The following is a 12,896-nucleotide window of genomic DNA, read 5'->3' as shown; positions in this document are numbered from 1 at the left end:
TGGAAACCTTTGAATGACACCTTTTTTTTTTTTTTTTTTCCTTGTGAAGCTTTGTCTTTTGGGGGAAAGATACTATAGTGATTGATGACACTGAGTTTTCTTGTTATTGCTCTCAAAGCAGAACCCTTTCACCCCAAAATCCACCAATGCCCTTTTGCAGACAAGCTTTTAGCATGCCCTGAAAGGTAATAAAAGCCTAAATGAAAAGGTGCTTCAATTCTCTCGGTTTTTTTTCTTTTTCTTTTTTTTTCCTTTCCCACAAGGTAAGGGTAGTGTGGTGAAAACTCATGAGGAACGAGAGCAGCATTGATCTCCCACAATCATACAATGTGTTGATTTGGGGTGGGAAGGAGGAAAGATAATAACAGTTGTACTTAATTTCTTTAAAGGTCTCAGAAGTTACTCCGTCCAAACAGTTTAAAACTGGCCAATGATTCTGATGCAGATTCAGATTCCAGGGCCAGCTCCCCAAACTCTACTGTCTCCAACAACAGCAGTGAAGGTTTTGGGGGCATCATGTCTTTTGCAAGTATGTAATAATGCATTCAGTAAGCTGGTTTTATTTATTATATTAGAGTTTACAGAGAGGTGGAATAGAGGGATAGCTGGTCAAGAGAATGACTTGGTTGGCAAATTGTTACCAGCTCTCCAGAAGTCATGTTGGGAGCCACAGGACCTATTTAACTTACACTGCTGATAACTACTGCTTTATGTATTTTTCATTAAGAAGGCCTTTGGTTATGTGGTTAGGCCCTTTAGTTATATGGCACTTTAGGGCACAGATCAGAAATTCTTTCTGTTTCTTTTAAACAAAAAATTGTGCAATTTTATGAAGTTGATACAAAAATCTTGGCAGTAGTATGCCTTCCATACTGCCATGTTGTGTGTTTAGGTGATAAATTCAATTTCTTGACTGTGCTCACCTACTTTCAATTATATTTGAATCACAAAATCCACAGGTGTAGAAAACTAATCTAGAGTTTTTTAATGAGTGAAAGAAGATACGGCCAGTTGAGTCTTGCACTATGGTGGGGAGCAGTGCAAGAAGTTTGCAGCAGTGAGGATGTTTCTGGTAAAATGATTGTTACTAAAATAAGGCTGCAAAAAAAAAAAAGAACAAAATCAAATTGAAATAGTACACTGACATTTTAAATTAACATCTTGAAGTGTTAATCGGCTCATTGATCTACATGAGATGCTTTCAGGCTGTCTACAGGCTTAACCAGATGATGATGCATTATTGTGTTCTTAAGATCTGTCTGTACTAGGAAGAACTTTTGTTTTCTCCTAGTAAATGGGAAGTTTCTATTTTAAAACATGCTTCTGTGGCAGATTTACAGTGTTTCATAAGGCACAGTGCACAATCCTCACTTCAGAATTACATATTTTGGAGATCTTCCATCATCCTGTTTTCTCATGTGGCCCCTACCATTCATTTTGCTCCTAAAAAGAGAATCAAACTAGAAGACACAGCTGATGTGAGGTTACCTGTTTAAGTGCAGGAAGACAGGTGGATATTGCTGTTACATTTAAGAGTCAAAGATACAACAGCAATGATTGTAACATGAAAGCTAAGAATTAGGGTTTTGTACAATTTAGAATAATCTGATTACAGATGTGGTTGCCATGTAAATGAGATGATGTTATGCTTGTGGACTTTTGGGTAATAAAGAAGAACTTCATCATTAAGGATCTGGAATAAGAAGGTGAATTACAGGAAGTTTAGGAAGTTCAGGTGTGTGCAGTGAGCATTAGGCATTTAATTGTTTTCTTCTTCTGTCATAGGCAGCCTGTACAGAAACCACAGCACAAGTTTCAGTCTGTCCAACTTGGCCCTACCAACCAAAGTTGGGAGAGACAAGAATACTCCCTTTCCCAGCCTGAAAGGTAACCATTTTTTCCTTTGTCTTCTACAGCCTTTACAGTTCTTGTGACTTGGCAGTCTGAGGTCTTACCCCTAACAGGAATTCTGGGGGTGACACGTTTTGGTAGTTTGGGTAGTACCTGTCTTAAGTATCAAGACAGTAAATTGTCTTGATATTTCTCAGTCAGACTTCTTCCCAACAATTGGACTGTGTTGGGATGGGAGACTGGCTAGTCTAGCCTGTGTTAATGGATACACTTTTGTTTTGTATTTTATTTTGTTTTATTTTTAAGTACTTAGTGTAAAGAATGGGAACTAAGAGGTAGGTCCTACTTTTGTACTGCCACTATCTTCATGATCAGTTAACTTGTTAGAGCAATGATGCTGCATTTGTAAGTGGGGATAACGCCAACCTTCCATGGAGACTGCAGTTTACGTGGGTTTCAAAAGTGTTTATAGTCTTTTCAGTTCACTAAATAGAAACTTTCTTGTCAAAAGCAAATTATAACCATACTTCAGCTCATTCAGAGTGAAGATCAATCCCTAACTTATGTCCACAATCTTTTCATTGGAACATCTCCTGTTTGTCCACAGTATCATTAGATAACATGTCTGAATGGGCACTAGAGAAACGACCCTCTTACTGTAGGGAGTTAGGCAGCCTGGTCGTTCTTGTACCAGATGTAAAAACAGAAGGGTGACTGAGTACATGTTGGTGTTTTAGTGTTGAGACCTTTTTCAATGCTAAACTGGAGAAGGGTTTTATTTTACCTTTTGAGTTATTCTATCTGGTTAGAACTTACTGCTTTTGTTTTAATATGTTGATTTTTTTTCATTTATGTTTTCCTCCTCATCATTTTCATCGGTAAAGATTACTTTAATCTGGAAGTGGGAAGGGATTTGGATGAAGGTTGGTATGATGTTTTGCTGACCTTTGACCTTGTAGAAACAAAGACCAAAAGCTGGTTTTTGTGTTTCTGCTTTGGACTTTGTTTTTGAGACAAGTAATCATTCCCTGTGTGTAAAATGAGGAGGAAGAGGACTGGTATGGTGAAAACACTAGCAGAGACTCTGCACAGCTGTTTTTGACAACCTTTTACCAGTTGGTTACATTTTCATGTCCAGTTGTACTGGATAAGAAACATGCTTCATGTCAGGGTTATTTCCCATGGGTAAACTTAATGACTGATTCCATGCATTGGAAGAAAACAGTGATGGGGTTTGCTATTCCACGTTCATGCTTTGCACCTCATCTTCTGCACTTTGGTGTTCTTTTCTTGACTATTATAATCCTGTAGGGCCTTTAATGTTACTATGCAGGTATGAGGATGGGATTTCCGTGGAGTAGCTCAGTCTGTTTTATGCATGTGCAAGAGTGTGTGTGTGTTTGTGTTCATTTACGTGTGCATGCTGGCTCACTGGGATTCCCACTGGGCACCTCACTGGTTTTTAAATGTTTTTGTCTCTGTTGTACAGGTATAAAATTGCTGCATTAACTTGTTCTTACCAAGTGTGTGTGGTACCCTGTGTTTCTCACTGTAATGGGAAATGATGCTGGGACTCCATCTCATTGCTGCTGTTTGACCACTTTCCATCTTCCTTTTTAATTTTTATTTCATGCACATCCATTGATATTTTTTCCTCAGTGATGCAGATGTTTTTGATAGTGCCCTTGAAATACCATATGTGCAATAATGTCCTTGAAGATGCAAGACATTGGTTCCACGATGCCAAATTTCAAGTCAAGCACTATCTCTAAGATTAATTATGCTGGCCCTTGTTGTCTTGGGCTTCCAAGCATCCTTCCTGCTCTAGCATCATTTGGGTTTTGTTTTGAGGGAGGGCTGGGAAGAAGCTGGTAGTTGGATTCTTTTGATGCTGATGGTGGGGAGTGTAGATATTGTAGTACACTACTAATTGTATATTTTGTGTCCCAGTATTTGGGTTAAATACTATAATGGAGATTATTACTGAAGCTGGCCCAGTAAGCAATGAAGGTGGGTTCCCTACAGCATGAGCTGTGCATGATATAACAATTTCCAGCATTCCCTATGCCTGACTTTGGGCTACCTTTCTCACTGGGTAACCAGTACCACATGATCTATACTAGTCACCCCCAATGCATTATGCTTTTACATATAGTGACTAATTTGAAGATGGTTCATGTTGTGGAACTGCATGCCGAGCAACCAAACTTTTCCTGCCTTTCACCTCCTGCTCCCATTACCATCTTCTCTTTTTCTCTCTGCATTACTCCCATTACTGTTTTCTGCCGATGTGTGATGCTAGAATATGATATATGCTGCTGCTTTTTTGGAGTTTCCATTTTGTTTAAAGTCTGTTACCTGTAATCCGAATAGGTGCGTTAGCCAACCTTAGCATTGCTTGTTACTGTCCTGGGATCAGACTGTTTCCCTCCCACCCCTTCCTCTCATCCTGTTTCCTCTCATGTTTAGGAAACAGACGAGCCCTTGTGGATCAAAAGTCTTCAGTCATTAAGCACAGCCCAACAGTGAAGAGAGAATCTCCATCGCCTCAGGGACGAACCAGCAATTCCAGGTAATATTTTTCATTGCTTTTTGAGTATAAAGTGTTAGAGTTCTCATACATGGCCAATGTTTCCTCAGAAGTCTAGCTGTTGAAAACTAAATAGTACTTTCCTGTGGTCCTAAGCTTGCACATATTATTGTCCGAGAAGGTTCAGTATGGATGGTCTTACAGTTAATAGCACACATATGTATTTTTATTGTGCTCCAAAATGTATTATCTTTCTGCCTGAGACCTAAAAAAATTCTAGGTACCTACTTTAACTCAGTATTTATTCTTTGTAATTGAGTCTGTTCTGAACAAGGTAGTCTAGCCAGTGGAGTTTTAATGCACCATGCAGGGGATCAGCTGAGTCATATGAAGCATTTTGATTCCATGAATTCATGTGAAACGTTTTTCTCAGCTTTGGGAAGGAACTCAGAATGGTGCGAGTAAACATTACCTGACCTGTGCCTGTGTTTTCTCCTCCCTTTCTTATGTAGCAGTCATGGGTAGAGTGAAATTTACTTTGAGCTACTAGGGTTGGGAGACAAGCAAGAACAACAGCTGCAGTTCAGACTGGGGAATGCAGCAGGCTGCACAGGAGTTCCCTTCTTCTTACCACCCCTGTGGCAAAACAAGCTGAAGCAGCAGACATGCCAAGGCTGCTGCAGTAGTGCTGTAAGTAGTGCTGCACTTCCTCTTTCAAGAAAAGCCTACAGGTCAGACAAGGTGGCTGTGGGAGAAGGTTGTGGCATAGAGGATTCCTATGGATTCTGAGGAGTGCTGTGAAGGTGAGAAGTATAGCGGTAGCTAGAGGGACTAGAGGAAAATCTGACTACAGCTTATTTTAGGAAATAACGGACAAAGTAAAATATTTGATACTACACCTATAGAACAGAGCTTGGGCTGTGTGCAGTTATGTTAGTGGCAGGCAGAGCTGGATTTGAACTTCTTTTCTTGTAAACTTAGCTTTGATAGGAAATGCATTTCTGTGTGTGTCCTGGCCATATCTCCCTTCCCATGCAAGCCAAGGTAAGCAGAGGGCTAACTTTTGCCTGCTTCCTCTTAAATCCATCAGTGAGAACCAGCAGTTCCTGAAGGAGGTGGTACACAATGTTCTCGATGGGCAAGGTGTTGGCTGGCTGAACATGAAGAGAGTCCGACGTCTGCTGGAGAGTGAGCAGCTCCGTGTCTTTGTACTAAGCAAGCTGAATCGTGCGATCCAGTCAGAAGAAGATGCTCGACAAGATGTCATACAGGATGTGGTCAGTGCTGAACTCAGAAGGGTCCTCATACCTAGTGTCTGCTGAGGCTCAATTCTTAGAAAGTTTTTGTTAAAATGCCTGCTAAAAGCTGATGTTACAGCAGTTTTGGAATTTATGTGCTTGAATTACTTTCTCACTTCTGAAATAGTGACACTAACGGGATTTTCATTGCAGGAGATCAGCCGCAAGGTTTATAAAGGCATGCTGGACTTGCTGAAGTGCACTGTGCTGAGCCTGGAGCAGTCATATGCAAACGCTGGTCTGGGAGGCATGGCCAGTGTTTTTGGCCTGCTAGAGATAGCACATACTCACTATTACAACAAAGGTAAGAAAAGTGTTTATGAGAATACAGTGTTTATGAACCAAACAAGATCCTTATTGTGAAGGGAGCTGTTTTGTGGCTTCTGATATTTCAGGGGTTTTACAACACTTTCAAAATAGATGAGAACTGTGCCACTGTTACTGAAACGTTACTAAACTTGAAACCATTCTCTTGCACACATGTAACCTGACCAAAGCAAATAATGGTCATACTGATACTTGATTGAAAATAGAAACTATGCAGCAAGATACAAAACCTGGGACTTTTACAGATGAAGTGGAAATTCTGAGAGTGGGGACCTTCAGATAGCGCTGTCCCAACCACAGTCTTGGAAAGTTACTGCAGACCACCTGAATAGGGAGGGAGATATTTCTAATGTGGAACCATACGAGACACATATCTCACCAACCACCTTACATTACACGATGATTCTTATATCACTAAGTACTCTTGGAGAGGAAAACCTCAAAACACTTCTTTATTTTTCAGCTTTTTCTTAAAATCTGATTCTTAATGCAAAATAAGAAAATGCATGTTAAGGAAAAAGAGCAAAAGATGACAAAAAGCTACCTCTCTGCTTAATAACTGCCTCAGCTGTGATCTCAAATGATGAAAAGCTATTTATTTTATTGTAGCAGAGGAGTAGCATCTACTAAACACTTCATAGTTGGTGTTCTGGGTGGCTTGCATCAGGGATTTTATGAATTGGCTTAGATGCCCTGTGGGTTACAGGTGTTCATTTCCAATCGTTGTTAGAATGCTGAGGAAGGTAAGGAAGGCTGTGCTAGTGTAACAGTCCTGAGTGTGGGGAATAGGCTGATCTTGGTAACTATAAGCCAGTCTGACACTGATCCTAAGCAAAATTATAGAGTGGCTCAATGGTTTTAGAGTGAAGTCTTGCTAATGTAATGCTAGATACCATAATTTGAGGATAGGTAGAGTTTACCCAGTAAATTAATTGTGGTCACAGTAGACAAAATTTGATACAAACTTTTAAAGCCTTGATACATCTTTGCAGGACTTCTCTCATTATTGCATGACGTCTTGATTTATAGTCAGATTTTAGCTGTTTTGTATGTTTTACCTGTTTTCAATGAGTTGATCTAGATATTCCTAGAAATGTTTTATAGAGATTAGTGCTTATCTTAATGTTATTTAACACACAGTAGTGATCTAGTAATCCTAAAATTGTTCAGTTTGTATATGATGGATACTATTTGAACAGGACATGATGGATATACGTTACTTGTCTAGAGGAAGCGGAATCTTAATAAAGCATGGTTGTGATTAATTTATTTTAATATGGCCAAACTAAGGACTTGTGTTTAGGAACAAGGACAGTTGGGAACTGTGTCCTAGGAAGCAGAGTGTCTGAAAATGGCAGCTATGTCTGAACTTCCCACTGTTTACTGTGTCTGTAAAAACTGGAGAGGGAGGCATTGTGTAAATCTGGGAATATAGATTTGGGGTGCAGCTATTGTATTGTCTCTGGATATGCCACTAACAAGACCCACAGCTGAGGTAGTGCTTCCAGTTCTGATCGTCGCATCTTGAAAAATTTAGGAGGTTTCTGAAAAGACCTACAAGGAATTGGGAAAACACTTTTGCTCTGAAAGATGGAGATGTTCAGTCTGTTGAATGTTAGGTGTTGATTGTTTTCAATTATTATCTAAATGGAAAGGTGTTGCTGATAGCAATATCTTCAATCTGCTAGACAAAGGTATCACTAGGTCTAGTGGTATGACAAATTTAGATACGAGGATATGAAATTTTGACTATTAGCCTCAGCAGCTATTGGAATAGTTTGTGCAAGATTGCAGGAGGTTCTTTATGGAAGACGTAATTTTAATTAGTCTATTCTGAAAGTTTTGCTGTAGTTCAGACTGGATTTTGGTACAGAGAAATAATCCAAACTGCCTTTGGGGACATCTGAATATAGGAAGTCTCAGAGAATGATGGAAGAGCTATAGCTGATAGGTTTTGGAGATTTTTTCCCCCTAATAAGTTTCATTTAGTGTTACCCATCAAGTATGATTGTATTTGTCATCTTTTCACTGTGAGAGAAGCTTGCTTATATTCTAGAAGTGATATTCTTGGTAGTTTAGGCAGAGTTGTTCAATTTTACACAGCTCAGCATAGAAGATGCTACAGTTGCTGTGTCAAAGAAGATTCCTAGGTTTCAAATATACAGGAAGGAGATAACAGCACTCTGGCTTTCTCCTCTACTGTTTCCACACCCGTGTGTCAGACTATCTGCAAGCCATGGTGACCTATGGGAACAAATGTGGGACTGAGCTGTTTCAGTGCCAGGCTTAATGATTTAGGTGAGACTGTCTGTCTAATCTTCCTTTTTCTGCTCTCATTTCCTTTTTCCTTATGTTTTTTTCTTCTTTTTTTTTCCCCCAACACTTTGGTTTTTTTCTTTAAAGAACCAGAAAAGAGAAAACGAAGTCCAACAGATGGATCTGTCACTCCAGTTGGCAAGGATCCTGCATCATCCCCAAGAGTGGAGCCAAAACCTGCGATGCAGCTGCCAGTACCTCAGCTGATGCCAAAGGCAGCAAGCCCTGCAGGCAAAGGGCCAAGGGAGTTTGACACAAGGAGTCTAAAGGAAGAAAATTTTATTGCTTCCATTGGTGTGTATTGAGGTGCATGTGAAGTGCAGGAGGGACTTCTATATTGGCATTAGTTTCTATTTGCATTCTCTCCATTTTGACACACTGCATTGCTGCTGTAACATGCTTCATTTACACTTTGGATCACAAGGAACAATCATACGAGTTTTCATTCTACTCTTGGATAAACTATCCAGGGCAGTTTTTTCCAGAAGCTTTCTAACCTTAATTGTTTCTGAATTTCATTAGACAGCTTTATTCTTTGCTCTGTGATTGATATTTTCAAGCAACAGGAAATGGTGAAAGGGAAACAGGGCCAGCAGGACTTTGGAAAGGGCAACTGTGGAAGGGACTACATGAAACAAAAGTTTTCTAATCATTGCTGGCTACCTGTGGATTATCTAGATTGCATCCTGATAGAAGTGGGACCCAGGATCTGCTGATTGTTAATAATGAAAACTGCCAAAAGGATTTTAGTTGTAGTGTTAACAGTTTCAGTTAGCAGGACTGATGGATCTTCCTTCAGTGCAATAGCAAATAGAGTGTGTGTCCTTCTAAACAGCATCTGCTAGGCTGGTCACTGTATTTTTCCCAGTCTAATTTCTTAGCTGGTATAGCTTTTCCCTATGTCTGGGAAAAAGTTAGAGGTAGGCTTTAAACTGTTTTACCTAAAAAGGGCTTTACAGATTTTGGAGGGGGGGGGATGGGGAGGGGAAGAAAAAAAGATTTTGGTTGGATCCAACCTGCTGTGGATTGTAAACAAGAGAAAAGTACCATCAGCATATGACAGAAATTCTTTGTCAACTCCAAAAACACGTCATGTTAAATTTTAGCTATTGCTTCTTATAGCCTGTTTAAAATAACTTTTAAATGGAATCATTGTATGAAAGATTAATCTTCTGAAAGTAGCATACTACTGTGAGGCTGTACCTGCAGTATGTGGCGTAAGACAGGGGAATGTGTGTATTGGGCAGTTATGTGGCAGGAGTGCAGACATTCATTCTTATACCCACATAATAGCTGCAGGCTGAGTGGTGTTGAGTCCTTCTGAACTGTTACTGAACCCCTCTGACATGATTTGCTTTCTTCTTTCAAGAGTTAATCTATGGAGGCAGTTGCTCAGAAACTAGTCTTGCACTCTATTTGAAAATCTGTCAGGGAGCTGAAAGAGATTCAGATTTCCAGCATTTCAGCTTAGTGGTTTTGTTTGCTCTGGGTACTTAATTTCTTTTGTGTAGAAAAGAGAAAAAGGAAAGTATGCTTCTGACACAACTAAAAATAGAAACAGACGCTAGGCCAGTATTCTATTAAAGAATGAAGAGAGATCTTTTGATTGGATTGCTGAGACTGCTCCTTTCCCTCAGATGAAATTAAAGCCTCATAGAAATGGAAATCACAGAGATCACATGTCCATGTTTGTGAAGCATCATAAGTGCTTTTCAAAAGAAGTGCTAGTTAGTATGTTTTTTTAACTACTGTTGCCAGAATATTAGCCTTAAACAATTCACAATGTTCAAGGACAGGCAACAGGTAAATTCTTACTGGCGGTTCTAATGCTCTAATGATTTCCACTTGTCTTCTATGGAACTAAGTTACAAGAAGGATATGGTTTCACCAAAACTGATCAAAGTTTGAAAGACTTTAATGTTTTTTCTGAGGTCTTTTTTTCTAACTGGTTTTGTCTGTCACCAAGAACCATGAAGTAGTATGCAAGTCAGTCTTTAAGAAATTGCTGTAAAAACAATGTAGTGTCCATGTTCATCTGACTCTCAAGATCTAGAAGTAAAGGGAATTTGTCTTTTGTTGCAGGAAGATAATTTAAAGCTGTTTGGCTATTATACTTCCTTTATTTTCTGTTATGGAAGCTTCCGTATAAGACAGTACTTTGGATACAGAGGACCAGTTAGTCATGGCTAGGCTGAAATTCCTTCTGTAGTGAACTGCAGACTTTCTCATTCCAACTAATTTCTTTAGGGAAGAAGCATTTGGTAAACATTTACATGTTGCTGAAATAACAAAAAATTTGTAAGTAATTCCATTTAAACATGAGAAAAAATGTTTTTATGTGAACATGATCCAACACTGGAACAGGTTGCCTGGAAAGGTTGTGGGTTCTCCATCTGTAGAGATAGTGAACACCTGACTGGGGCAGGCTGCTCTGGTTGACCCTGCTTTGAGCAGGGAGATTTGACTAGATCATGTCCAGAGGTTCCTTTGAACCTCAGCAGTTCCTTGATTCTATGAAGTTTGGAAGGTGCTTACAGCCTCAGGTTGCAGATACGTAAATAAAACTCTCAGTGAATCTGTTGGTATTGTATGGACAAAATACAAATTGGGTTGCTAACCTTTTGATCTAGTTACAAGAGAAAATACTAGAATGAAAAGTAAGTCATCAGCATGATGGAGTAAAATCATGCACGGCACTGTTTGTAATAGCTGTACATAAAGTGTATGTTAGCATGGCGATTAAACTGCATCTCTCAGATCTAGAGGTATGGTAGCTGAATGTGTGCAATTTTCTTGTACTACAGGAACAACGGCCAGGAGGTTGACAGAGTTTTCCAAAGTTCAGGGTGGATGTGTTCCTGCTTGACCCCCTTTTCTTGTTCACTTTTCAGAAAGATTATGGTTTCTTGTGTACCTCTGAAGTATGTAGGATGCTCCCTTGTAAAGGGGAGGCTGTTGGTATTCAAAATTCTTATTTCGGAGGTGAAGAGTGGTGGATTTTTATCTGTTGAGGATTGATCTTTGCTGTGCTTTAATGCCTGATTGTTTTGCTAGGAAATTCACTGTGATGATGATGCTTCTGATACTTTGTTTCCTAAAAGACCACTAATTATTTGCTTACTTCTGGGGTTCTTGTCTTCTAGGGCGCATGGTCATCACCTGCAGTGTTGGCCTTTTTGTTAGGATATTGGTGGCTTTAAAGTTGGTAGTTAATAGTTTCCCCCTTTACATTAGTGGTTAGTTTGGTTTTATTCCATACTTGCAGTAATTGTTAATGAAAATGTCAGTACTTACTGAAGTTTCTGTTACTACTTTTTAAATAATTGTTTAATGCTGGCAGATCACTTTATTTTGACAGTTTTTTGAAACTGAAAAGATTGTGCTACCTACTTTGTCTGCATCAAATCCTTTCTGGACCTGCTGTCCTGTTTAGTTCAGGCTCATGTAACAAAGTCATAGGCATGGTATTTTATGCCCCTTGAGTTTATTTGAGGTTTTCCTTTTCTTCTTTGACAAAGCATTTGAGAGTAAAATCTAGGCTGTTTTTAATGTGCCATTATATACTCTACCCTGAATTAACAGGCAAGTCAGCTAAAAGTAATTTAATGGCAGGTATTGTAGCTTTCAGCCTGGTGGTTTTTAAAGTAAAGCCATATAGACTGAGCACTTAAGAGGCCAGATATTTTCAAAGCCCTTTAACAAATAAATTCAGTACATCTTAAAGAGACTGGTATCTGTGTCAGTGTGTGCTCAGCTAGATAAGCCTATAGGATGCTGTTTGGATCCATAAGCAATTTTATCCTATCCATCTGGGTAGTTATGAAAGTTGAAGGAACATCCATCAATCATGAAGCAGATATAGAAATCAGTTGGCTAGGAGCTGTCTTTCTAGCTTTTTCTCCCTTGCTACATTTGCCTTGCTCCTGATACAATTAATGATAGTACTTTGGAGCCTTCCTCCACAATCATGACACTGTCCTTTTTTTGTTTTCTTTTTTTCAGTAGACATTTTGCTAAATAGAACTTTTTTAGGACCTGTCTTGCCCTAATTTCTGCCATTTGCAGAGTGGGATGGGTTTCTGACACACTTCAAGTGGCCTTTTAGCTGCTCAGCAAGTTTCCTTGAAGAGCAGCAGCAGAACATTGTACTTCTTTTTCCTTCCCTTTGCCGCTTTTCTTAGAGTATCTTCCTCTGTAGCATTCCCAGCTTTAACCATGCTAGTGAGAGAGGACAGTGCCCAGCATTCAGAGTCAGTTCCACATGTCAGCTTGTAATGTTTCCTTTGGCCAACATGCTGGCACCTGGAATGATCTGATGTTTCTGAGCAGAAAAGATGACTGCATTTCAGAGGGTCGAGGAATGTGAGTGATAGAAAAGTGCAAGTGCCTCATTACTATTTCTTCTCAGGGTTAAGCTTCAAATGAAAAGAGTACATGCAAACTTCAGACTTTTTTCCTTTTCTCTGCATTGTATCCTCTTACGGAATTCCTTGGCTTGGAGTGCTGTGACCTAATTTGAATTCTGGAAGTTGGCATTAAGCATGACTGATATCTTGCTCATTTTTCTTCTTCTT

The 12,896-nt window shown here is 39.4% G+C and overlaps 1 protein-coding gene across 35 annotated transcripts in view; it reads left to right on the top strand.

The window, feature by feature from the left end:
• Positions 1-12,896, top strand: part of MADD (MAP kinase activating death domain) — a 60,946-nt gene that overhangs the window by 16,649 nt on the left and 31,401 nt on the right. For 8 of the 35 annotated variants that reach the window (XM_075711987.1, XM_075711989.1, XM_075711984.1 and 5 more), the window contains exons 13-18: positions 389-529; positions 1,786-1,887; positions 4,321-4,423; positions 5,472-5,658; positions 5,833-5,983; positions 8,410-8,616. In XM_075711987.1, coding sequence (XP_075568102.1) covers positions 389-529; positions 1,786-1,887; positions 4,321-4,423; positions 5,472-5,658; positions 5,833-5,983; positions 8,410-8,616 — 891 coding nt within the window. Of the gene's footprint in view, positions 1-388; positions 530-1,785; positions 1,888-3,801; positions 3,862-4,320; positions 4,424-5,471; positions 5,659-5,832; positions 5,984-8,409; positions 8,617-12,896 lie in introns of all 35 variants that reach the window. The other 27 variants (XM_075711968.1, XM_075711965.1, XM_075711969.1 and 24 more) reach the window with 6 other exon arrangements.

The sequence above is a fragment of the Pelecanus crispus genome, chromosome 6 (genome assembly GCF_030463565.1).
Source record: "Pelecanus crispus isolate bPelCri1 chromosome 6, bPelCri1.pri, whole genome shotgun sequence".
Lineage (NCBI taxonomy): Eukaryota > Metazoa > Chordata > Aves > Pelecaniformes > Pelecanidae > Pelecanus > Pelecanus crispus.
The sequence above is the reverse complement of the archived record's forward strand: the minus strand, read 5'-3'. Positions and strand labels throughout refer to the sequence as shown.